The sequence below is a fragment of the Mustela lutreola genome, chromosome 2, assembly GCF_030435805.1.
Source record: "Mustela lutreola isolate mMusLut2 chromosome 2, mMusLut2.pri, whole genome shotgun sequence".
Lineage (NCBI taxonomy): Eukaryota > Metazoa > Chordata > Mammalia > Carnivora > Mustelidae > Mustela > Mustela lutreola.
The window spans coordinates 18,039,846-18,066,975 of NC_081291.1; the positions used below are offsets into that span (position 1 = coordinate 18,039,846).

General features: G+C 40.7%; 1 protein-coding gene across 15 annotated transcripts in view; it reads right to left on the reverse strand.

The window, feature by feature from the left end:
* The window catches only part of MAP4 (microtubule associated protein 4), a 193,445-nt gene that overhangs the window by 96,734 nt on the left and 69,581 nt on the right, over positions 1-27,130 (reverse strand). For all 15 annotated transcript variants that reach the window (XM_059160765.1, XM_059160763.1, XM_059160761.1 and 12 more), the window contains exons 2-3: positions 25,118-25,359; positions 7,558-7,623 (exon numbers count right to left, since the gene is read on the reverse strand). In XM_059160765.1, the coding sequence (XP_059016748.1) occupies positions 7,558-7,623; positions 25,118-25,340 (289 nt within the window). In that variant the 5' untranslated portion in view covers positions 25,341-25,359. The remainder of the gene's footprint in view (positions 1-7,557; positions 7,624-25,117; positions 25,360-27,130) is intronic.

Consider the following 27,130-nt stretch of genomic DNA (forward strand, 5'->3'; position numbering starts at 1 on the left):
AGCAAATCATACTAAGTTATGGTTTAAAATCTTGGGGTTTGAGCCCCTGGGGGTACTCAGTCAGTTAAGCATCTGCCTTCAGCTCAGGTTGTGATTCCAAGGTCCTGGGATCGAGTCTTGCATTGGGCTCCCTGCTCAGCAGGGAGTCTGCTTCTCCTTCTCCCTCTGCCCCCTCATCCCTGCTCATGTTCTCTCTCTGTCTTAAATGAATAAATATTTCTTAAATTTAAAAATAAGTAAAAATAAAAAGCATATTAGAATAATGGATTCACTCAAAGCTCAGAAGAAGCTGTCTTATCTTACTCAATACCAAGCTCCAGTAGAAACTGGAATCAAATGTCTCACTATACAATTAAATGCTCAGTGCGTGAGCAGGTTTTCAAGGGAGTCCTATATATTCTACAAGGGAATGTAACATGTTGTGTTAATGGGTATATGTGAAATTTTTTGATTAGTTCTACATTTTTACCAGAAAACCATGAAAAACAACAACAAAAAAAACCCTTCAAGAAACATAAGGTGTTCATATTTTATTCATGTGTCTCCAATATGTAACTTCTATCTGGAAAATGAAAGAAAGAAACCAAACCTTTGTTTTCAGGATTCGGAGTGGGGGGGAACGGAGGAAAGGATGTCTTGCTGTGTCCACATCTAGAAACACGGCATGCAGCTTTATGTTCAGGCTTCATTTATAAGTTAAATGCCAACGTAGACATTGGTTATAATAGCTGCTTAGAAACTCCATTATTTTCCTGCTAAGATTTCACATTTTTTGTTTCTCGTATTTTTTCTTTGAGATTTTGTTTATTTATTTGACAGAGAGAGCACAAGCAGGGGGAGTAGAAAAGGGAGGCAGGCTCCCCTTTGAGCAGGGAGCCTGATACAGGGCTCAATCCCAGGACCTTGGGATCCTGACCTGAGCTGAAGGCAAACACTTAACCAACTGAGGCACCCAGGTGTCTCTCTCAGAATTTTTCTAATGCTAAATTCCTTGCACCCTATCTGAGGCTACAGGAGACAGTGATCAAACACATAGGATCTCATTTGTGTCATGACATTGTGACAAGGCAGTTTTACCATTTCCCTGCAGGTATGACCTGAGGGACTGATAGCACGTCACATTCAGAACTACTGTCACAATAAAAAGCCACCTTGTCTGTTCACAATGGAAACCACTAGCAACACTTAAGGCACTTAGTATACTGCATCCAGCTTAGCCTCCATGGTAGCACAGATGTTTATACCACCAATAATTTGTGGTTAGGTCTTGTTAAGCCTTCACTGTAATGGAAACAGCATCAATATAAAATTGATAATGCACTCTTACACATTACTTAGAAATGAAGTTGGTATTCTGTGCCTGTGTCTTTGTTCAAATCCCTCTCTAGCCTTCCGTCTCCATTCACCTTATTATCAGGTCGACAGGGGGAAGAATCCAATGGTACCCAGGTTTCATCTCTTTCTCCCCCGCTTTTTTTTAAAGATTTCATTTATTTATTTTAAGAAAGGGTGGCGGGGGGCGGGGGTGGCAAGCGGGAGGAAGAACAGAGGGAGAGAATCCTCAAGCAGATTCCCAACTGAGCCCAGAGTCAGATGAGGAGCTCTGTCTCACAACCCATGAGACCATGACTTAAGCTGCAACCAAGACTCAGACATGTTATTAACCAACTGAACCAGCCAGGCCCCCGTCATCTCACTTTCATCAAAATGAATATACTAAAAATCCAAGAATTGTCTCCATCTCACCAAAAGCCTTAATACTAGCGTACTTATAAGAAAGTTAAACCTAGGGACGCCTGGGTGGCTCAGTTGGTTAAGCAGCTGCCTTCGGCTCAGGTCGTGATCCCAGCGTCCTGGGATCGAGTCCCACATTGGGCTCCTTGCTCCGCAGGGAGCCTGCTTCTCCCTCTGACTCTGCCTGCCATTCTGTCTGCCTGTGCTCCCTCTCGCTCGCTCTCTCTCTGACAAATAAATAAATAAAATCTTTAAAAAAAAAAAAAAAGTTAAACCTAAGAAGAGATTGTGGTAAGCCCTCTTAATAAAAGAAAACCTAAGAGAGTGCCTGGCTGGCTCAGCTGGTAGAGCCTGTGACTTGATGGTGGGGTTGTGAGCTCGAGTCCCACGTTGGGCGTAGAAATAACTTACAAACAAAACTTTTAAAAAGACACCTCAGAACATTAAAGTGAGTTTTCTTAATAAAAAGAAATGTCTTGCCAAGCTAAAAAAGTTACTTATGCCATGCAAATTACCTTAGACATAGAACCTTTTCAATGTCTCAATTCGGTCAATATACTGCATTTCAAATCTACCTACTGTAAAGAAACATTAAAAACCAGAGTGGGTAGGGAATTGGGCATTCAGTTGAATTCTTCCCAGCTGCAGCATAACAAAGTTACAAAATAAAATGTCATTGAATGTTAACAGTTTCAATTGATAATTCAGGACGTATTTTAGGAAGATCGTGAACATGAACTGAACTAAACATACATGTAATATTAGAAGGCATCTAACAATAATTGATACGCCATGAAACTCTTTTGGGTTAACTGCATACTGCCACTCTGCCAACTGTTTTTCTCACCAGATGCTATAAAATATCAGTCATTTGGGCTTGTAGATAAAAAGGAGTTACTCGGGGCGCCTGGGTGGCTCAGTGGGTTAAGCCGCTGCCTTCGGCTCAGGTCATGATCTCAGGGTCCTGGGATCGAGTCCCGCATTGGGCTCTCTGCTCAGCAGGGAGCCTGCTTCCTTCTCTCTCTCTCTCTGCCTGCCTTTCAGTGTACTTGTAATTTCTCTCTGTCAAATAAATAAATAAAATCTTTAAAAAAAAAAAAAAAAAAAAAAAAAAAGGAGTTACTCTGAGAATCAAAAACTACACTGTAAGTGAAAACCAAAATGCCTGGCAAAAACTAAAAAGTCCACACAATTATGAAATTATTATGGGTGATCGGAAGTTTAGTTAGACCAAGAACTCATTCCTCAAGAGTCTTTATTTGCCAAACTTATGTCTTAGTCACATTATACTTCAATAATTAAGACTCCAACCAAAATCCAGTCTGTAAGGTGTTAATGTAAGATGTTTATTAGTGTAATTTATTCAGCACAATGATCACATTAAAATGTCCCAATATACAAACTGTTAAAGTCTGAAGTCACAAAAAATATAAACTCAGGTGCATGAACTAAGTTATATAAAATATTATTTGTAAACAATATTCTACATCTTCAACATTGAGCCAAAAAAAGAAAAAGAGAGAGAGAGAGAAAGATTATATATAATAAATATCATATTTCAACAGAGCAATCCTGACCAGTCTGGTAACCTCACACTTGGGTGTGACCACGATAGCAACACAGCATTTCCTTACAGCACTGGCTGCTTTATACAAAGCTATATGCAAAATAAAATGAAACATCCTAGTGAAACAGAGAGGGCTAACAATATATACCACATTTTAGCTGGCTAGTAGTAGAAAATTTCAATTCCATTAAAAAAATTAAAAAAACGAAAGTCAAGCAAAAACACAGCAAAATGGAAATAAAAGTGAAATAAATCAATGTAATAATGGAGTGTGTGTCCCTTTGACCACTGCCAGAGCAGAGCTGTACCCAGGTTTCTCCAAATACCTGTCACTTAGACAAGCTGTAGAGACCAGTTAGAGGTGATAGAAAAAATGTCAATCATGATCCTTAAAAAGTTAGCACTACCAGTTTGAAAATTTCCCTAGCCAAAAAACTAAAGCCAAACCAACCAACCATACACAAAGAACCAAGAAACATACCGAACAACTGCATACCAAAGGGAAAATGCTATGTTCTATTTGATGGGTGCTCTCCCGTGGTTAAGAGATTTCATATTTTATCAACTGCTTAGAAGGGAAACATCAGCATTTCCCTCTAAAATGTGCCTCCTCTGGGAATCTTCTCTCCAAGAACTCACAGGAGGAATTCTTGGCAGCATGACCCCAGTTTATGATCAGAAGAGGGAATGAATGTTCCCTAAATTCCAGAAGTCACAGGGATATTCTGATTTTTCCATCTCAAAAGCAGTCTTACGTCAGAGGATCTAAAATAATGTACATCTCAAAATCTCCCTCAGAATATACTGCCAATTATTTAATTTGAAACAGTCAGTAACTTGGTGATTGTGATAACCTCCACAATCCGTAAGAGGATAGAAAATTAGAGAGTACTTCTCATTCTGGATCTTAAACTAGAACTCCTTTAAGATTTCAAAACATGGTCCAGGTTTTATATTCTATTTCTCAAAATCCAATCAAAGTTTATTATCTGAAAATTTCTGCAGTACATCTTCCAAATGGTTCTTCCAGGTTTTTTAGCTCTTAGTGTGGGAAAATGAGGAGTGAGAATGAAAAAGTCCCAATGGGACAACTCTCCGAATACATGGAGTATAAATGCTAATGCTCATGGTAAAGGTCTTTCACATGTGGTCCACCAATCCCACTGGTATGCTGCTCCAGAGATCAAAGGGATCCTGGACACTACCTGAACGGAGTGTGAGTCCAATCTGATAACCATTTCATTAGAAATGCACTGCAATGTACTTTCATTCTCATGTTTTTATACAAGAGGTTGTTTTCTATCTGTATGAATATCCCAGTAGTCTGACAACACAGGGATGCATTTTCTCTAACTTCTCAGTTCTTGTGATCATGTTATGAAAGTAACTTTGCTTATAAAATTTCATAGACAATAAAAGGTTGTCAGATTTTCAAGAGAATCTAAGACTCTAGACAAATAAACCATAATTTCGTCATAGAAACCATTTCAGCCCAACTTGCAAATAACAAAATATGGTTTAATTTGAGGAAATGCTTTTCAAAGTTTAATCAGAGCTACTCTAAATGAGAAAACTTTAAATTAAAATTGCTATCGTCATTCAGATTTTAGTAAGCTGCTGAGAGATACATGGGTAGCCTGAAAGATTACCCTTCCCTAAAAGCAAGCTCACAGAGGAAGAGAGGAGGGGGAGGAAAAGGGAGGGTCGACTGCAGTACTGGTGGACTCAATCCCTTTATGAAAGCACACATTCTCATTTGGTGTTACGAGATCCTGATTCATTATGAAGATCTGAAAACCAAATGGAAAAGGCCAACTCAAAATGTTTAAAGAAAAGAAAAAACGTGAAATTGAATAAAATGATAAAATGGGTTTTAAAAGAGAACAAGAAATAAAAGACCTTGGATGACCTTTATAAAATACTAAAAATTAAAAATAATTCATCTTGTACTTTGTGTTCACAAAGGGAAAGGAGGTTCCATCAAGCCCTGCAGAGCACAAAAGGAAGCAGGTGGTTTGCTCAGGCATCAGCAGAAAGGCCCCGAAGAACTACCCTCCGCCTCTTCTACACCGTGTCCAGGAAGGAAAAGCAAAGCTCTGCAAAATGCTGAAGGTTTTAGAAGTGTAACGGTGCTTAGGAAAGATCACTGGTCTGGTGTTGCAGCAGCCCCAGTGTGGAGAGACACGTTAGGCTTCTAGGAGGAGAAAAATAGAAAGGGAGGAAGAAGTAGGAAGGGGAAGGAAAGGGCAGAAAAGCACAGGTCATTAGTAAACAGCAAGTTCAACATTGCAAGATGCTCATAAACCCTTTATAAGCTATCAGTGCAGCTGGTCTGCGATTAGGACTAGAGACATCCTGAACGAAACAGAAATGGGAATTTTCAAAATGGCAATGAGCTACGTGCTCTAGTTTAGTAATGGCCAAATTAGAATGAGGTCACAACATGCTCCAGAAACATGCATTCTCTGTCCCCTCCCCACTCCTTCCCATCCCCAGTGAAACATGCATATTTTCAAGTGGTCAAATTCAGAATGCGAACATCTTGCCATATGCAAACTATATTCTACCTGTTGCCATAATGTCATTGGGTAGTTCAGAAATATCTGGGTTCTTTTTTGCCACCAGGGAAGTAATAGTCTTGAAACAGTAAGGGCCAGGCTATATGTTTTTCCTGTTCTTTTTATTTTTTTTCTGTGCTCTAAGAGTTGGCCGTGGGAAGCAATTACTACACAAAGTCTCTTCTGGTCATACCTGACATCTTGCTGGAGAAATCTTCCCTAGTTTTGATAGCTATTTCTTTTCTGGATGAAAATGGCATCCACTCTGCCAACTGGCTAATCAAGTCAATCTCCTCCCAAGCCTTTCCTTTCCCTGGCACTGCTTCCTTGTTAAAGAAAGCTGAACTTACTCATTTTTTAAAAGTTCATGTTCAAGCTTCTCCTTTAATCACAGGGACATTTCCATAAATGTATCCTTAAAACTATACTACATAGATGACTTTGCTTTCAAAGCAGGCACAGGAACAGTCAATAACACAACAAAGATTATCAAAGAAATACAAAAAATTCAGTTCACAGAACTGGAAGATGAGGTGGCACTTCTGGCTGCTTTTACCTTAAAGAGTCTCTGAGTTATGAGCTGCTAATAAGGATGTTAATGTCACTGGGCAAAACTAACATTCACAACAAATGGAAACCAGCCATCAGTCAATCAGAGGTCCAAAGATACATACATTTCCAAAGGTCAAAGAATAAAGAATAAATCCTGGAGTAATTGCTGTTGCTAACAGAAGGCTTTCTGGGAGCCAAAAAAACTGAGCAATCATACAGTGGCTCAAGGAAAGTCTTCTCCAGGCTGAGGCAGGCTTACACGAGAAACACAGACACAATCGTATCTAGCGCTTGCCTCCAGCACAGCGTGTGAATCAATGTAATGCCCCAGTTAAGAGCATGCTCTGTAGCAGAGAACAATTTACTTGGCTGTTAGATGTGTGTTCATTTGGGTCAACAGTGTCAGCCTGATCCCAACTGCAAAGTAAGTACAGTTATTTACAGAAATACATGCTGACTCTCCTGTCAGCTACCTAACAGAAGAAGATTTGCATAGTACTACATTCCTGTGGACCTCACTACTGCTTCGAGAACTCTGCTCAAGACAAATACACTGGGGGTCAGGGGTAATGAGGTGCCAGTTATGAGGTGGGAAGCCACAGGGGCTCAGGGCTAGCTGATGGGAGTATCAAAGCCCTAGTTAATGGGCTAGGCATTGAAGTTAAAGACGGATTTCAGAAGTTAACAGTTAATGGGTGAAAAGAATAAAAGACTGAGGGCAAAATCAAATGGGAAGAACTTTTAATTTGTAGGGTCCCTAACACTAAGCCATGCATGAAAAACAAGCTAATAAGTGCAAGAGAGAAGAGCCTGTATAAAGAGCCATAATGGCCAAAGGCCTCCAGTGTAACAAAGTCTGATGATGATTAGCCTGCATCTATAAGTGTATTTTTAAGTTTGATCCAGCTCTTGTGTGGTATAATTACAACAAATACTCAAGAAACAGCAAAGGAAATTAATTCATTCTTTCTGTTGTTGGAGATGTTACGTGGCAGAGGGCACTGGACTTGAATACATCCAACAAGAACAACAATACCCTTAGAAATAGTTCAAGTGATTCACTGCCATGTTCCTTAAAGGACCTCATCAAGGTGTTTACTGTGACTATTTCAGAACCACATCTGGGGAATCCTGGGAACCACTTACCCGTAGTTTCATTCCCTTCTATTCCATGGTCACCATTGGCTAGCCCTGTTGGCTTGGAGGGAGTACCTGCAACAACCACAAAGAGTAATTACCACGGTGACAGTCACAGGAAAAACAGCTTCAACGCTATGTAACCAGGTGGAATTTGTCCCTCTTCACAGCATGAGCTTAAAGCAGGTAAAAATTTGTCCAAAATGTAAAGAGCCAATAGAAGGAAATCAAGAAACAGAACAGAACTGAGTCATTCAATTGTGCGATACCCAAACACTACAGAAGAACCCTTCTTAATAAGCAAGCTGAAATCTTTTCTGGTCCGTAAACTGTCGAAGATCACCATTATATTCCACTCCAAAACCGTTTCAAAGCACCATAGGTTTTCTATCTGTGAGTCAAATTCAAAGCTACAAGGGCACAGGGCCATTAAAACAATTCCCACATCAAAAGTCCAGGGTTTCATCCTCACTCCTCCTGAGGGTGAGAATTACTTGGTCACCAGGATCACCTCTGGAAGCAGAGAACCGTTTTTGTTTTTCTTTCAATCTTAGTTGTTCTAATATAGTTGTGTCTCGTTCCCTAATAACTAAAGATGTTGAGCAACTCTGCATGTTAATTGAATGGTCGAATTTTTTCATCGTTTTTATTTGGGTTGTTTTTTTTCTTATTATTTAGTTCTGAGGACGCCTTACATATTCTGAATACCAACCCTTCATCAGATGAATTCTGCAAATATTTCCTCCCAGCCTATGACTTGCATTTTCATTCTTTTAGCCGTGTCTTTGCAGAGCAAAAGTTTAAATTCTGATGAACACTAATTTTTCACTTTTCCCCTCATGCTTTTTTTATGTTTTCAGTGAAGTATCTAAGAAATCCCTGTCTAGGGCCACCTGGGTGGCCCAGTCAGTTGTGTGACTGACTCGGTTTCAGCTCAGGTCTTGATCTCAGGGTTGTAAGTTTGAGCCCCACACTGGCTCTATGCTGAGAGGGGAGCCTACTTAGAAATTTTAAAACTTTAAAAAAAATCTTTGTCTTACCCAAGGTCACAGGATTTTCTCCTATGTTTTCCTCTAGAACTCTGTTAAGTTTTCAAATTTAGGTTTCCTATTGAGGTTTATGATACATGATAAATTTCGTGTATGACAGAAAATATGGGTCTAGATTTATATTTTTGCATATGGACATCTAATCATTCCTGTACCAAGTTGTTGAAAAGACTATCCTTATTCCACTTAACTGCCTTTGCACCTTTGTTGAAAAATCAATTTACCATACTATGTGTGGATCTATTTCTGGACTCTCTCTCTTCTATTCCACCAGCCTGTAAGTCTCTTCATTTTTCCAGTACTATACCACCTTGATTACTGAATTTGTATAGTCTTTAACAGAGGTCATGACAGTCCTCTTAATTGGGTGTTTTCCAAAGTTGCTTTGGTTGTTCTAGGATATACAACCTTTTCTTAAAGGCTCTGGCTATAACATTTCAGCAACTGGTTAGCCCTGCCATCAGCTTGCCAACCCAAGTTTCCCTATAGTCATTGTCAAGAACCTAACAGAGATATTTTTCATAAGATAAGTAAAAATCTAGAATGCATGCTACAAAAATATAAAATGCAAGATTTTACTTTGGAAGACAAGAAACTACGCCGTCCAACCTACTGACTCCTACAAATCCAAGGCAGAAATCTTTCATTTAAACTCACAAAAGATCTTTGATTCTGTTATCTCAGATAACAAAGGAACGGCTACAGAGAACAACCTAAAGAACAAGGCAGACTTAAAGGAGAATATGAATTACCTCCAAGAAAAAGGAATAAAGGACTGAAAGAGAATAGACTTTTATTGAATACCCACTATGCACAAGGCACCATGCTAGGGCTTCACGTATTACGTTTTACTTCTCCAGAAAGATGCCAACAGTTCTATCCCATATTTATGCCAAATATGGGACAGAACATGTTTGGCATAAATTTGCTTTTACTCCCACAAAGCAAGCTTAGAAAATTTTTTCTTCCTAGCTCAAGAAAGAATACATATTTTAAAAATCTGCCTCATTTTAAAATGCAGATTGTAAAAAAATAAAATGCAGATTACAGGAAAATGCAAATCATAAAAAATACCATCTTCTGGTCATGAGAGTGATAAAACCTTTTTAAAATTTAATAATAGCCACTGTTGGCAACCGTGTAAGAAAACAGGTAATCTCATTATACCACTGGAGGAATATAAATTGGAACATCCATTTTATGAGACAATTTGGCAGTCTATCAAATTCTGAAATACTTAACCTGACAATCCATTTTAGGTGTGTAGTTCAGAGAAAGACATAAAAGTACACAAAAATGAAAGTTAATGAGATGTTTATTATAGCACTGTTTAAATACCCATTGACAGATTCGCTAAATTGTGAAATAATATGTAATTTTAAAAGAAATAAGGTAGATTTTCATGTGCTGAAATGGGAAGATTAAGAAAAAAATAAAAGCATGGGGCACCTGGGTGGCTCAGTGGGTTAAAGCCTCTGCCTCTGGCTCATGTCATGATCCCAGAGTCCTAGGATCAAGCCCTGCTTCAGGCTCTCTGCTCAGCAGGGAGCCTGCTTCCCTTCCTCTCTCTCTGCCCACCTCTCTGCCTACTTGTAATCTGTCTGTCAAATAAATAAATAAAAACTTTAAAAAAAAAAAAGAAAAAAGAAAAGCAAATATGGCATAACAGCATTATAAAACACACAAACACAACACATGTGCATGCACACACAAATAATCAGGGGAAAAAAAAAAAAGGGAAAGAATATGTACCAAACGCCACTGATGGGGGACCAGAGATAGGGAAAACAAGGAAAACTTTCACAGACATGAGGTCCTATTTTAATTGAGCACCTTAAAGAATTAACTTAAGAGCAGGGACGCCTGACTGGCTCAGTCAGTAAAGCATGTGACTCAGTCTGAGTTTAAGCCCCACAATGGGTGTAGAGCTTATTTAATAAAAATAGTAAGGGTGCTTGGGTAGCTCAGTCAGTTAGGTGTCCAACTCTTGGGTTTTGGCTCAGGTCATGATCTCATGGGTGGTGGAACTGACCCCCAAGTCGGGCTCCACACTCAGCGTGGAGTCAGCTTGTCCCTCTCCCTCTGCTTCTCCCCAGCTCATGCACTTATGCTCCTTTTCTCTCTCTCTCAAATAAGTAAATAAATAAAATCTTTAAAAAAAAAGGGGGGGGGGCAGTTAAGATAGCTTAAAAGAGTAAAGTAATAAAAGAACTAGAAATCCAATGCACCAGAAATTACAAGGAATATCCTAGAAAATGTAAGTGAATGGGATCATAACGAAGAAGAAACCACAGCCCAAAGGTGGTATAGGAAAGCAGGACAGCAAGGTGCTCTGTGCTTACAGACAGCAGGGATGATGGGGGCTCCATTAAGAGCTGTCATCCCCCACTCCCCCTACACTCTCCTTCTCTCACCTCTCAAGTCTACCTTGTGCTGACCCCAGATAGAATGGTGAGCCCTCACACCCCACACCTGGCAGCACAGTTATATCCCTGTCAGAGGCACGTGGGAGATCTCAGACAGTATTGCAAAATAACATAGGAAAACTATTACCCAAAAAGTAAGACATTACGGGGCGCCTGGGTGGCTCAGTGGGTTAAGCCGCTGCCTTCCACTCGGGTCATGATCTCAGGGTCCTGGGATGGAGCCCCGCATCGAGCGCTCTGCTCAGCAGGGGGCCTGCTTCCTCCTCTCTCTCTCTCTGCCTGCCTCTCTGCCTATTTGTGATCTCTCTCTGTCAAATAAATAATAAAATCTTAAAAAAAAAAAAAAGTAAGACATTACATTCAAAGAAAATAAATGTGACTCAGGGAAACAATGTTGATACAGCAAATAAGAGACTTTAAAAAAAAAAAAAAAAAAAAAAAAACTACCTGATTTCCCTCAGAAGATTAAAAGAAACAGATTCATGAAATGAAAGCAAGCCCCCAAACAAGGTGAATTGCCTACTGACTAACAAGTCCTCTTCCAAGTTAAACAGTTTCTAATTCTTTGCTTTCATCAAAACTGAGAGAGGTCATAAGGTAGGTGCCTTCTGATAGGACACCAAAAATAATTTTTTTTAAGATTTTTTATTTTATTATTTGACAGACAAGAGATTCCAAGCAGGCAGAGAGGCAGGCAGAGAGAGGGGGGGGAGCAGGCTCCCTGCTGAGCAGAGAGCCCCATGCGGGGCTCAATCCCAGGACCCTGGTTAAAGCAGAGGCTTTAACCCATTGAACCACCCAGGCGCCTCTCTAGTTGAAAATAAATTCTAATAATACTGACTTATAGAATTCTTTTTTTTTTTTTTTTAAGATTTTATTTATTTGACAGAGAGAGACACACAGCGAGAGAGGGAACACAAACAGGGGGAGTAGGAGAAGCAGCAGCAGGCCTCCTGCCAAGCAGAGAGTCTGATACAGGGCTCAACCCCAGGACCCTGAGATCAGGACCTGAGCTGAAGGCAGACACTTAACAAGTGAGACACCCAGACACCCCTGACTTACGGAATTCTTAACATTTAACTCAAAGAATGGAGGATATTGCCATAAGACGACTTCCATTCCCACATACTTAGCTATGTGAATAAAATTTTCTGGCTATTATGTCTATTAAAACAATAGAAAGAGGAGGGCGCCTGGGTGGCTCAGTGGTTAGGTGTCTGCCTTTGGCTCAGGTCATGATCCCAGGGTTCTGGCTTCTAGCCCCACATCCAGCGCCCTGCTCAGCGGGAAGCCTGCTTCTCTCTTTCCCACTCCCCCTGCTTGTGTTCCTTCTCTCACTCTGTCTCTCTCTGTCAAATAAATAAAATCTTTAAAAAACAAAACAAAACAATAGCAAGAGGAGTGCCTGGGTGGCTCAACTGGTTGAGCATCTGACTCTTGATTTCAGCTTAGGTCATGATCTCAGTCATGGGTTTGAACCCCATGTCAGGCTCCATGCTCAGAGAGTCTGCTTGAGATTCTCTGTCACCTTCTGCCCCCTTCCCTGTTTGCATGCACACTTTCTAAAATCAATCAATCAATCAATCAATCTTGGAAGAAAAAAAAAAAAAAGGAATAGAAATTATTAAATTCTCTCTCACCCTAGCAAAAAATAATGTTCTACAGATTCATGATCTGAGAAAAATATGAGTCCCCATCATTAAGAAAAACATTTCCAATCAAATTCAACTTTTATGGTTAGTTATGATTTACCAAAAATTATAATATATGTGACCAACTGGGTGCTACTAGTAACTGTAATCATAAGTCATCTTCAGGACCAAGTAAATACCTAACGCCTTATGGTTATAGCAACTTTTTAAAATTAAAATTTAAGCTTATATACATATTTTGTTACAAAAACACAGTAACGGGCATCTGGGTGGCTCAGTTGTTAAGCGTCTGCCTTTGGGTCAGTCATGATCCCAAGGTCCTGGTATCTAGCCCCACATCAGGCTCCCTGCTTGGTGGAAGCCTGTTTCTCCCTCTGCCACTCCCCCTGCCTGTGTTCCCCCTCTTGCTCTGTGTGTGTGTGTGTGTGTGTGTGTCTGTCTCACTGTCAAACAAATAAATAAATAAAAATCTTAATTTAAAAAAAAACAGTAACAATCAAGAAAGATGTATTATACTAAGATAAAAGTCTACGATAGACACAGAGGAGAAGTAAGAGTTCAAGGAATCAAAAGAAGGATTTACATTTCCAATGATAAAGAACAGCTTGCTCATGCATTTTTTAAAATAGATGATGAGGAGAATCAAAATGCTATATATTTAGAAGCATTTGGATACACTGAACAGAGTGGTGTAGCTTATTTTTATGTGGCAAAAGTAAAACATTCTGAAAATGACAGCTTTACAACTACCACCTCTAGCCAAAGCTTTAAATACCATCAACCTCCAGATTGATATCTCCAGCCCAGAACTCTCCTCTGAACTCCAGACTCTTTATCTAGCTGCCTACTACTCTTCTCCCCTCCAGTATCTTCTCTGCTGTCAAGCAACTCACACTTGGTAATTCCCAAAATTCCCTGAATTTCTTACATTACCCTCAAAATCTACTCTATCTGGAGCCTTCCCAATCCCAAATGATGGCCATTCCTTCCTTTCAGCTGCTCATGCTAAAACCCCTGCAGCCATCCAGGACTCATCTGTAGCCATGCAAAGCAGAAGCCAGGGTGGTATGGCATGGGCTACTGCAGGACAGGAGGGGGCTTGAGACAGAACCAGACATGTAGCAGATCCATCTTTTTCAAAGGAGGAAGAAAAAAAAGAAGTAAATGAGATGGGCAGCCAGTAGAGATCTGATTTTCTTACTGAAGGGAAAAATCATGGTATGTTTGATGCTGCTGAATGACCCTGATGAAATAGAGGAACTGCTGATGCAGGAGACAGAAGAGACGACCACTGTAGCAGCTCCCGGAGTGAGAGGACAGCTCACCCGAACAAGAGCAAGAGCAGAGTAAAGGGCAAGGGGACAGCGGGTTAGGAGGAAATGCAGCAGGGGACACGCAGCAGGGGGATGGTGCAGAAGTTCTCTTCTGACTGAGTCTATTGATTATTGTAAAAGTCACTGGCTGAGATTATTAACAGGAGAGCAAGTGCTGGAGGTTGGAACAGAAAGAAGATGTGAGAGTTGTCTAGGAAAGTGGAGAACTACAAATTCATATGAATTTGTAGCAGAGTGCTCAGGTTCAGAGTTCAAGTTCTTTATACGAATGAAATAATGCTCTCATTTCCATTTCCTAAAGATAGTACTTGCATGTCTAATAATTTTGCCTTGAGTTAAATAAGTGAATCTTTAGAAAAATAGAATCTGTAAGACATTAAATTAAGCAGAAAGTATGCATCCACGAACATAGTTTCACAAAAGAACGCCCAGTTTAAAATCAGGAGACAACGGGGCCCCTGGGTGGCTCAGTGGGTTAAGCCTCTGCTTTGGCTCAAGTCATGATCCCAGGGTCCTGGGATCCAGCCCCGCACTGGGCTCCCTGCTCAGCAGAGGGCCTGCTTCCCCTTCCCTCTCTGCCTGCCTCTCTGCCTACTTGTGATCTCTCTCTCTCTCTCTGTCAAATAAATAAAATCTTTAAAATAATTCCCCTTCCCTCTCTGCCTGCCTCTCTGCCTATTGTGATCTCTCTCTCTCTGTCAAATAAATAAACAAACAAAATCTTTAAAATAAAAAAAAAAAAAGGGGGGCACCTGGGTGGCTCAGAGGTTTAAGCCTCTGCCTTCGGCGCAGGTCATGATCTCAGGGTCCCGGGATCGAACTCCACATCAGGCTCTCTGCTCAGCAGGGAGCCTACTTCCCTCTCTCTCTCTGCCTGCCTCTCTGCCTACTTGGAATTTCTTTCTCTGTCAAATAAATAAATAAAAATCTTCGGGCGCCTGGGTGGCTCAGTGGGTTAAAGCCTCTGCCCTCGTTCAGCTCAGATCATGATCCCAGGGTCCTGAGATAGAGCTCTGCATCGGGTTCTCTGCTCAGCAGGGAGCGTGCTTCCTCCTCTCTCTCTCTCTGCCTGCCTCTCTGCCTACATGTGATCTCTGTCTCTGTCAAATAAATAAATAAAATCTTTAAAAATAAATAAATAAATAATAAAATCGAGAGACCTGGGTACAGTTGTGGTCTGTCACTATTAACCAAATGATCAAATGCAACTCCCTTGTGCTTTCTAATCCTTAACAGCCTCTCCTGGAAAATGGGATAATATCTACCGCCCATGGTTATCATGAGGACTAATAATACTGCAGGCAGTACCGTGCCAATCATAGTGTTAAGAAAACGTTAACAACTATTCTTACTCTTGTTGTTATTAACTACAGATACATCAGCTCGAGACTGATCAATCTGCAGACCAACTACAGATTAACTGGAGACTGATCACTAAACTTTGAAGTAAACTTTGGGGGTGCCTGGGTGGCTCAGTGTGTTAAAGCCTTTGCCTACGGCTCAGATCATGATCCCGGGTTCCTGGGATTGAGCCCCACATCAGGCTCTCTGCTCAGCGGTGCGCCTGCTTCCTCCTCTCTCATGCGCTCTCTCTCTCTCTCTCTGTGTCTGCCTGCCTCTTTGCCTACTTGTGATCTCTGTAAAAAAAAAAATCTTTAAAGTAAACTCGAGAGAATAATGAAATTGATTTACTTTTGCCTTCTATAAAAAAATCTAGCTTAAGTGAAATTACTAGACTAAGTAATAATTATGAGTCTAAGAAATAAGCAACTTGCCAGAATAAAATAAAAGCCAAACCAGGAGAGAATTAAAACAAAAAATCCAAAACAAATAAAACATTATAACATAAAAACAACAGGTTTTATTTTTAAGTTCTTGTTTTTTGTTTTTTTTTTAAGATTTATTTATTTGAGAGAGAGAGAGAAAAAAGAGGACAGGCAGAGGGAGATACAGTCTCGAGCAGACTGTGCTGAACACGGAACCCAGGCTCACCACCCTGACATCACGACCTGAGCGGAAACCAAAAGTCAAATGCTCAACCGACTGCACCACCCAGGGGCCCCAATAATTAGGCTGTAAAGTAGGAAAGAGGCCCATGGTACATTACTGGGTAAGTCCTAATTCAAAAGATACTATATTCCCTTCTTTCTCTAATTCCCCTAGAGGGACGCCCATTTCATGAAATGAAAAACTTTCTCAGCTAAACACCTATAGCACTGGAAAAAACCACAACTAATCATGCTCTGAGAGAAAAAAATATTAGAATTCACTGTTTTGTTTAATCTCTTCTTTCACAGGTGATTTCCGAGTCCCAGAGCTAGCAAACCAGTCTGGCAGAGGTCAGTAGCAAGAAGCTGAAAGGGCTGTGAGGAAAACAGCCACAGTGAGTCATTTGCCCCATTGGGCAAAATGGGGGGGAATTCAGCATGATCTCAGTGCAAGGGCACCTTCCACTGCAGAAGTCAGGCCTGTTCCAACACTGCCCTCTGGTGGCCAATAAAGTTGGCTGCGATGATCTGTGATAGAAAGCGCAGCAGCTGAGCAAGAGGAACCTGCAGTATCTAGTTATAAACCTTTCTAGCACTTATTTCAGCCCTTTCTCCTGGATCAATGTTTCTCATCTTGGGTGCATCAAAGTCACCTGCAAGAGCTTGTTAAAACATAGACTTCTTAGATCCATACCCAGAGTTTCTGAGTCCATGTGGGCCCAAGTGAAAGGATCCTGCTGGTCCAAGGACCACACTGGGAGAACCACTGTCCTATGTTAATACATTTTACAGAAACAAGTTATTAGCCGTGAACATCCTGGAATGCTAGGGAGAGGGTATTCTCCCACTCCCACAAGGAGAACTATCTAAGCACAGAGTTCAGAAAAATTAAGTGACTTGATCACAGATTTGTCCAACTATTTGTGTCTAAGAATCAACAAAATGCTAGATGCTCAAACATCTATGACGATGTTCCGAATGAACAGAAGTCACAAAAGCATTATTGTTTGTTATTTACGTATAAAAGAAAGCTGTCTTTTGTCTCCCTGGACTAGAAAATAAAGTCATATAGAGCTAACCATGAACAATGATTAGGTAGATAACATTTCCGAAGAAGAAAAAAAATCAATACATACATACGAAAAAGTATTTTGAGAACTGTTTCCCAAGGTGACAGGCATTTCAAGTAGTATGACACCAGTTTTATTTCCAGGTATTTGGCTATTTAGATGTTTTATGGGGATGCCTGGGTGGCTCAGTTGGTTGGGCAGCTGCCTTCGGCTCAGGTCATGCTCCCAGCGTCCTGAGATCGAGTCCCATATCGGGCTCCTTTCTCCGCAGGGAGCCTGCTTCTCCCTCTGACTCTGCCTGCCACTCTGTCTGCCTGTGCTCGCTCTCGCTCGCTCTCTCTCTCTGACAAATAAATAAATAAAATCTTTTAAAAAGGGGGGGGGGGGGTAAAATGGAAAAGAGTATAGCATACCCACAAAAAAGGCCTAAAAACAATGACAAACCCAGTAGCAACAAGGCTTTGAGAAATCACTATTTCCAGGTCTGGAGCAGGAATTGTACAGGAAAAGTAGGGAGCAACTTTTCCTACTCTGTGTTAAGTGTCCTAAAGGCAGCCTGCTTGTCTACCCCTCATTTTTAAGTTGAGGGCAATTAGGGTGGGCATGTGAGAATTCAAAGAGAAACACCACTATTCTAAGAGTTCAGTTACATGTAACCCATACAACTGCCCTTTCCATGCTAGATGCAGGGAAGTGGTTGATCCATTTCCACTGGCCGGCCTGCGTGAGCCTGCTGCAAAATCACATCCAGAGCTCCACTAATAATTTACTAAATCTCATCCAGTAACAAAATCAAACTTAAAGCTGGATATACAGTAAAACATGAAAATAATGAAGTCTAGGGCCCTTCCATCACTTCTGAAGAAGTATTCAGAAGAAAAAACACCTTATTTAGAATATTCTCCAAGCAAAACACAAACATGAAACCTATCATTTGGGCAAAACCCATCAGTCTGATAATCTATAAAAATCAGACTCACAGCAGGGAAGCCCCCATTCACTGAGAGCTCACTCACTGCCCCAGATCTCTGCAAGACCAAAGAAATCCTTTTCCTTTCTTCTGCAATGTCTCCAGCCGCCTCTTTTTCCCCCGCTTATTCTTAAACAAACCCACAAACAAGGTTGTATGAAAAAAATCAGAAACTTAAAATTTAGTTCTAGTCTAATTATAAATTTTATATTGTTCTTTTTGAACAGGTCAATTAGTAAATGCATGTGTACAAAACCCAACTGATCCAAAGGGATATATGGTAAAAATAAGGCTCCCTCTCACCCCTACACTCCAGCCAGCTGCTATTTCCTGGAGTAACCACTGTTACCAATTCAAGAGTAATCTCCCTGAGTTAAGGAACTTTTAATTATAGTATTTAATTATAGGCTGTTCACATATTAAAAATATTGAGAGAAATTTAGTATTTCTTATAAGCAAAATAGTTTCTAAAAACACTTTCCTCCTCTGGGGTTAAGTTAATGGTACACAGGTCAAGTCACCCAAGATGAAGCATAAGAAAATTTGCTGCCACAGCATTATCCTCACCCACTGAAGCTGAGTCCCAGGTGGTGGAAGCATTGCTAAAGGAAAACAGAAAACGAAATCCAAAGCAAGACACACCCTCCAGGAGACAGGGAGGTAAGCACTGGCTGTCCTGCGTCAGAGCATGTGAGGGAGAGACACGGGTGTAACACCAGCAGGAAGGAGAATTCAACTAAAGAGTTTAATGATAGGGGCGCCTGGGTGGCTCAGTGGGTTAAGCCGCTGCCTTCGGCTCAGGTCATGATCTCAGGGTTCTGGGATCGAGTCCCGCATCGGGCTCTCTGCTCAGCAGGGAGCCTGCTTCCTCCTCTCTCTCTGCCTGCCTCTCTGCCTGCTTGTGATCTGTCTCTGTCAAATAAATAAATAAAATCTTTAAAAAAAAAAAAAAAAAAAAGAGTTTAATGATAGGCTAAAAGCTAAGTGAAGGGTTGCGTGAGAGTACAGGGTCCCTGGCATCCACAGACACAAGGGGAATTCATACTCACTGCAAAGATTTACCAGATGCTCACAAGACTACAAGCAGAGTGGGAAAGTTTCCTTTTGCAGACTTGGGAGAGAGCCACCACTAGAGGAAAGGTGTGCAGCCCTTCTACCCTATACAAATAAAAGCTGAGCTGCCAGGGGAAGGGGTGTCAAACCATCAGCCCCAGGGCCTGGGGAAACACCCACTGCAGCTGGAGAAAGAGTTAAGAAAATATCCTCTTACCCTAAGGGAGGAGCGGTAAATCCAACCCAGGATCCTGCAGGACACCATTAGAAGACCCTCCTATTATAAGAGGGGTATTACTGAGACAGACTCCAACCATGCACAAGATGAAGCCTAAACCAGGACCAAAAACCACAGATAACAAAACTTCCCAGGCTAGCACTTCTTGATAAGGGAGGGGCTAGCACGTCTCCACCCTTCAAGGGCACAGGTGTACAGGGAGACCAAAAGCTAAGAGTGGCACAAGAACATTCAGAGAAACCTTTCAGTACCACACTCCCCACTCTAAGCACAAGGAAGAGAGGAATCCGAAGCCAGTACTGCACTAAGGACAATCACAGTAACAACAAAACTCAAACCTAGCCTAAATGGACTCAACCCTTGATATTAACTACCTAGTGAAAAAAAAAAAAAAAAAAGACATGCCCACTTCCAGGCATAAATATTTTATCTCAGTCACTACTGTTTTACATGTGAAGTCCAGCATTCACTCAAGAATTAAGAGACACATAAAAAGTGCCAAAAAACAAAAATTAAAAACCCACTATCAAGAGACAAAACGATCAAACTGAGAAAATAACCCAGATATTCAAATGTAGCAGACAAGAGTTTTAAAGTAATTATGAATACTATTAAAGTCTATAGTGGAAAAGATCAAAATATGCATGAACAGATGGGGAACTTTAGCAGAGAAACGGAAGAAACTAAGAAAGAGTCAAACAGATATGCTAGAGATTAAAACCAGAAAAGATACTCAAGAGCCACTGAGGGCTCCACACTAGATTCAACAGAACCAGGGGGGAAGAAAAATCAGAGAAATTGAAAACAGGTCAAAAGAAAGAACCCAAACGAAACAGAGAGAACAAAGGAGGAGGGAGAAAAAAAAAAAAAAAAAAGAGCATCCAAGAGCTATGAGGCAATACCCAAAAATCTAATGAAACTTTCATGGAATCCCAGAAGGAAAGGGAAAGAATAAGGCAAAGAAATACTTTAAAAGATAACAATCCAAAAATTTCCAAACTTCACAAACCACATCAAAGCACAGATCAAGCTCAGAGAGCCCCAAGCAGGACAAATACCAAGATTCTACCTAAACATACCATATTCCATATTCCAACTGCCAAAAACCTAAGATAAAGATAAAATTCTGAAGGCGGCCAGAGGGGGGAAAAGGAACAAAGATCAAGATTACAACAGACTGGGGGCACTTGGTGGCTCAGCCAGTTGAGCGTCTGCCTTTGGCTCAGTTCATGATCCTGGGGTCCTGGGACCAAGCCCCATGTTGGACTCCCTGCTCAGGGGAGAATCTGCTTCTCCTTTCGCCCCTCATCCTCCTCATGTTCTCTCTCTCAAATTATTAAATAAAATCTTAAAAAAAAAAAAGATTATAACAGACTTCTCATCATAAACTATCCACGTGGGAACACTAACTTTCCTAAATGAAAGAAAAAAGTCACAAAGAATATACACCTTGGAAAGGTATCTTTCAAAACTGAATGCTAGTTTTTCATAAACCAAAGCTGAAATAATTCACTGCTAAAACACCTGTGTTATAAGAAATGTTAGAAGAGGGACGCCTGGGTGGCTCAGTTGGTTAAGCAGCTGCCTTCGGCTCAGGTCATGATCCCGGCATCTTGGGATAGAGTCCCACATTGGGCTCCTCGCTTGGCGGGGAAGTCTGCTTCTCCCTCTGCCTCTGCCTGCCATTCTGCCTGCCTGTGCTTGCTCTCTCGCTCTCTCTCTCTCTCACAAATAAATAAATTAAATCTTAAAAAAAGAAAAAAGAAATGTTAAAAGAATTCTTTCAGACATTAGGAATATGGTACTAGACAGAAATCTCAGTCCACACACAGAAATAAAGAGTGCCCAAGATGGTAAAAATTAGAGTGACTGTTAGACATTATTTCCCAAATTTTTAAACTAAAATGTAACTGATAATCTAAAATGAAAAGATAACAATGTAGGTTACTAACATATATAAAATTAGGTATATGACAGTAAGACAAAAAATGAGAGGAATTGGACATTTACTGTTTTGCATGGACTCTTACACTATACATGAAGTTGTATAATATTACTGGAAGGCAAAGTAGAAAAAAATTAAATGATACACACTGTAAACAAAAAGCCAAATATAAAATAATTTTAATTTAAAGATTTTATTCATTTTTTTAGAGAGAGAGAGAAAGGGGAGCAAGAGAATGGGCAAAAAGGGAGGGAGTCGAGGAGGGAGAGAATCCCAAGCAAACTCCATGCCAAGTGCGGAGCCCCATGCTGGCCTGATCCCATGACCCTGAGATCAAGACCCAAGTGGAAACCAAGAGTCAGACGCCCAACTGACCAAGCCACCCAGGTGTCCCAAATGTAAAACAAATTTTATTTTTTTTTTAAAGATTTTATTTATTTATTTGACACAGATCACAAGTAGGAAGAGAGGCAGGCAGAGAGAGAGGGGGAAGCAGGCTCCCCGCCAAGCAGAGAGCCCAGTGCAGGGCTCCATCCCAGGACCCTGAGATCATGACCTGAGCGGAAGGCAGAGGCTTTAACCCACTGAGCCACCCAGGCACCCTCTATAAAACAAATTTTAAAAGAAATATACATAATAAGCCAATACTGAAGTTAAAAACAAAAACATAAAAATATTGAATTAATCAAAAAGCAGATAGAGAAAGAAAGACAATAAAGAAGAGATGGAAGAAATAGAAAGCAACTAGCAAAATGACAGATTTAAATCCAATCATATGAATAATCACATTAATTATAGTCTAAAATACCAGTGAAAAGAGAGGTCTTTGGACTGGTCAGAAAAGCAAGACCCATCTATATTGTGTCTACAAGAAACCCACTTTATTAAATATTAATAAAGAAATGCACTGAAAGTAAAAGGATATGGACAGATACACCATGTCAACACTAAACAAAAGAAGCTCCAGCAGCTGTATTAATAGGACGAAAAGGAGACTTCAGAACAAACAATATTGAGCTACAACATAACAGTAACAAGGTCGATTCATGAAGAGGTAACAATCATGGGTGAAGGGGATTAAGAGTACACTTACCCTGATGGGCACTGAGTAATACATGGAATTGCTGAATCACTGTATCATACACCTGAAACTATGATGACCCTCTATGTCAACTATACTCTTCTGTGCACCTGAGAACATTATCTTCAAAATACAGGAAATTAAAAGTGGCAGAATAGAGAAGAGAAAAAAACAAATCCACAAAATTCTGTGGAGACCTCAGTGTCTCTCCCTCTGAGAAACCTTTACAAGTAGATATAAAGTCCACTTTATATCTACTTGTAAACCCCGTCATGTTACTTCCAATATGCACAGAACACTGCCCATGGGGGCGCCTGGGTGGCTCAGTGGGTTAAACCTCTGCCTTTGGCTCAGGTCATGATCTCAGGGTCCTGGGATGGAGCCCCGCATTGGGCTCTCTGCTCAGTGGGGAGTCTGCTTCCCCCTCTCTGCCTACCTGTGATCTCTGTCAAATAAATAAAATAAAATCTTTAAAAAAAAAAACAAAAAAACAACACTGCCCATGACAGGCTGTATTCTAGACCATAAAACAAAATATGACAAGCTAAAATGAACTGAAATTTCAAAGGATGTCTTCTGACCACAAAAGAATTCAACTAAAAATCAATTATAGAAAGATATCTGGAAAATCTCCAAATATTGAGAAACTAACATATTTCTCAATAACCATGACTCATGGGGCGCCTGGGTGGCTCAGTGGGTTAAAGCCTTTGCCTTCAGCTCGGGTCGTGATCTCGGGGTCCTAGGATCAAGCCCCACATCGGGCTCTCTGCTCAGCAGGGAGCCTGCCTCCTCCTCTCTCTCTCTCTGCCTGTCTCTCTGTCTACTTGTGATCTCTCTCTATGTCAAATAAATAAATAAAATCTTTAAAAAAAAATAATAACCATGGCTCAGGGGTGCTTGGGTGGCTCAGTGGGTTAAGCCTCTGCCTTCGGCTCAGGTCATGATCTCAGGGTCCTGGGATGGAGCCCTGCACTGGGCTCTCTGCTTGGCGGGGAGCCTGCTTCCCCCTCTCTCTCTGCCTGCCTCTCTTCCTACTTGTGATCTGTGTCAAATAAATTAAAAAATTTGTAATTATGTGTGGTGAAAATGTTAATTAGACATATTGTGGTGGTTATCTAACAAGACACAAAATAGGAAGTCATTATGTTGTATGCCTTAAACTAATATAATATTTTGTGTCAATTATGAAAAGAAGAAATGTTTCAAATCAATGACCTGAGCTGCCACCTTATAAAAACCAGAAAATAAGCAAATCAACTCAAAGCAGGCAGCAGGAAGGAAATATTAAATATGAGCAGAAATTGAAAATGGAAAAACACGGGGCGCCTGGGTGGCTCAGTGGGTTAAGCCGCTGCCTTCGGCTCAGGTCATGATCTCAGGGTCCTGGGATCAAGTCCCGCATCGGGCTCTCTGCTCAGCGGGGAGCCTGCTTCCCTCTCTCTCTCTCTCTGCCTGCCTCTCCATCTACTTGTGATTTCTCTCTGTCAAATAAATAAATAAAATCTTAAAAAAAAAAAAGAAAGAAAGAAAATGGAAAAACAGGGGGGGAAAAATCTATGAAACCAAAAGCTGGGTCTTTAAAAACATCAGTAATCGAGGGGCGCCTGGGTGGCTCAGTGGGTTAAGCCACTGCCTTCGGCTCAGGTCATGATCTCAGGGTCCTGGGATCATGTCCCGCATCGGGCTTTCTGCTCGGCAGGGAGCCTGCTTCCCTCTCTCTCTCTCTCTCTCTGCCTGCCTCTCCATCTACTTGTGATTTCTGTCAAATAAATAAATAAAATCTTAAAAAAAAAATCAGTAATTGATAAACCTCTATGCAGACTCATCAATAAAAAAGAGACACAAATTACCAATATAATAATGAAAGAGGGGCATAAAATAGATCCTACTGACATTAAAAGAATCAGGTAAGAGTTCAATTTTACCTCCATCCAACTGACAACTTAGAGGAAATGTGCCAATTCCTGAAAGATAAAAACTACCAAATCTTACTTAAGACGAAATAGATAACCTGAATAGTTCTACATCTCTTAAAGAAACTGAATTCCTAATAAAAAACCTGACCAAGAAAATTCCAGGCCCAGATGGGTTCTGTGACCAAGTCTATCCAACATTAAAGAAGGAAACATCAATTCTACACAAACTATGTCAGAAAACAGAACAGGAGGGAACATTTCCCAATTCATTTTATGATGCTGCATGACCTCAATTCTAAAATCAAAGGCATCACAAGAAAACTATAGACCAATATCCCATATAAACATAAATGCAAAAATCCTCAACCACATAGTAGCAAATGCGATCCAGCAACATGTAAAAGCAGTAAACCTCTTTTTTAAAGATTTAATCCATGGCTTAATCTTGACCTAGAATTACTCCCAAAGACAAAAAGTGGTACCTGATTCCATTCCAAATTCAGTCTTGATGTAAACATAGAATTTTACATATCTGACTTGTTACAAAACTACTGTCAAAGTAAAGGCAGAGCAGATAGTTTAATTTAGGAAATTAGGCAGATTATATAAGAGTTGAGACTTTATAGAAGAACCTTTAGATTAAAAGTTATCTACAGTTTCATGAACACACACTCAACTAAAGGGTAATGAACCTACATCTTTTTCTGAATTTCTGTTAGAAACCAAGGAGAAAGTGACTAGCTTATGCTAAAGAACTCAATTCAGTTTACTCAAAGTTTTTAAGATTATGACCCAAAGCATAATCCCTAATCTGCTTTCTCAGCAGCTTGGCTTAACTACTTACCTTCAACCTGGCTAGTATCTGAGCATGATTTCTTCTTTGATTCTGAATTCCCGGTTTTCTCATCAACATCCAGAAGAGGAATATAGTCTGTTTTTCCAACAGTTTCTCCCACAACATCATCAAAGGCCTCTGCCTCCAGCGTGGCAATAAAGTCCCGTTTTATCTCTTCCTCAATTTCTGGAGGTGGCTCTGTTAATGCATCTGCAAGACTGAGGTCAGCCATTTTGCACCACTGCAACTGCCTGGTTAAGGAGGAAAAAAATATTTCATAAGATGAGCACTGTGCAAAAGGAAACACATTCCTAAAAACTCTTCTCAGTTGTTCTAAACAAAAAAAGAAAAAAAATCTAGAACTTGAGAGCTAGAAGAGGCTCCCTCATTTCACAGATTAGAAAATCAAAGCTCAGTTGACATTCTTACCCGAAGTAAACACTATCTCACATCTCTCAGAAGTAAACAGACAAAAGCCATTTTGTCCTTTCCATTAATAAAATTGTCAAGAAAAAAAAAAAAAAAAAACCCAACTTATCCAAAGTTACAGCCAGTAAGACTCATATCAGGTCTTTTGATTTCAAGTCTTATAAACTTACCAACTATCTCTTCCATCTTCATTTCTAAATCACATCCCAGAATATTTCTTAAAAGAATATACAAAAGGAGGTCAGATTACATTATATTCCCATTTGAAAAAAGGTTACAGGGCGCCTGGGTGGCTCAGTGGGTTAAGCCGCTGCCTTTGGCTCAGGTCATGATCTCAGGGTCCTGGGATCCAGTACTGCATCGGGTTCTCTGCTCTGCAGGGAGCCTGCTTTCTCCTCTCCCTCTCTGCCTGCCTGTCTGCCTACTTGTGATCTCTGTCTGTCAAATAAATAAATAAAATCTTTAAAAATAAAAAAAGGTTACAATACTATCAGGAGACAAAAGACTTACTTTGTTGAGGTTAAATAATGCTTCTTCAGGAATTTCCTGTGGATAGCTCCGTTAACCAAACTATACCTAGCCCTGTTGGCATGAAAAATACGTACATGTTCCCTGATTAGCTAGGGGTGGCAGCCCCTCTGTGTGGTCATGCCCTCACCATCTTTTCAGAACATGAGGCTCTCCAATTTTAAACACAACCTGAAGTTAAGAAGTATAGCCTACTGCAGGCAAAACTGCAGGTGACTAGCCCAGAAATACAGGAATAGTGTAGTAAAAATGCCAAAGGGCCTGCAATAAATTGAGCTCCCGATACATATACAGCACAGTGGGCAATAAAAAAAAGTATTCTGGGTACCGTGTCTGCTTTCAAAAGGTCTAACTTAATAGAGACTCCAAGAGACTCAGAAAGATACGTGAACATGGGAGCTTTCTTGAGCAGGCAAAGGTAAATCAAACAGAAATCCTTAGTGGCATAGGGGCACATGGGTGGCTCAATCAGTGGGTCTCTGTCCCACTCTTGATTTTGCTTCAGCTTGTGATCTTGGGGTCCTGGGATGGAGCCCTGAGTTGGGTCGACTTGGGGGGGTTCTCTCACTCTCTCTGCTGCTCCCCGCAACCCCGCATGTACAACAGTGGGCAGATGCACGCTCTCTCTCATAAATAAATTGATCTTTAAAAAAAACAATTTTATTTATGTATCTGACAGAGATCACATGTAGGCAGAGAGGCAGACGTGGGGCGTGGGTAGAGGAGGTGAAGCAGGCTCCCTGCTCAGCAGCGCGCAGGGCTTCCCGGCAGGGCTCGATCCAGGACCCTGAGATCATGACCTGAGCCAAAGGCAGAGGCTTAACCCACTGAGCCACCCAGGCGCCCCTAAATCAATCTTAAAAAAAAAAAAAAAAAAAAAACCAAACTAAAAAAGAACAAAAGAAGTTCTTAGCTGCATAGTATGACAGTTACAGCTTCTGTCTGCCTAGAAATTCATTCTTCCTTATCTCCACCGATATTCACTAACAGCCACCCCAGTGGTGTTGGACACATGACCAGGAAGAAGATGGTTGGAAAAGGAGTATCTCATAATGGAAGACCCAC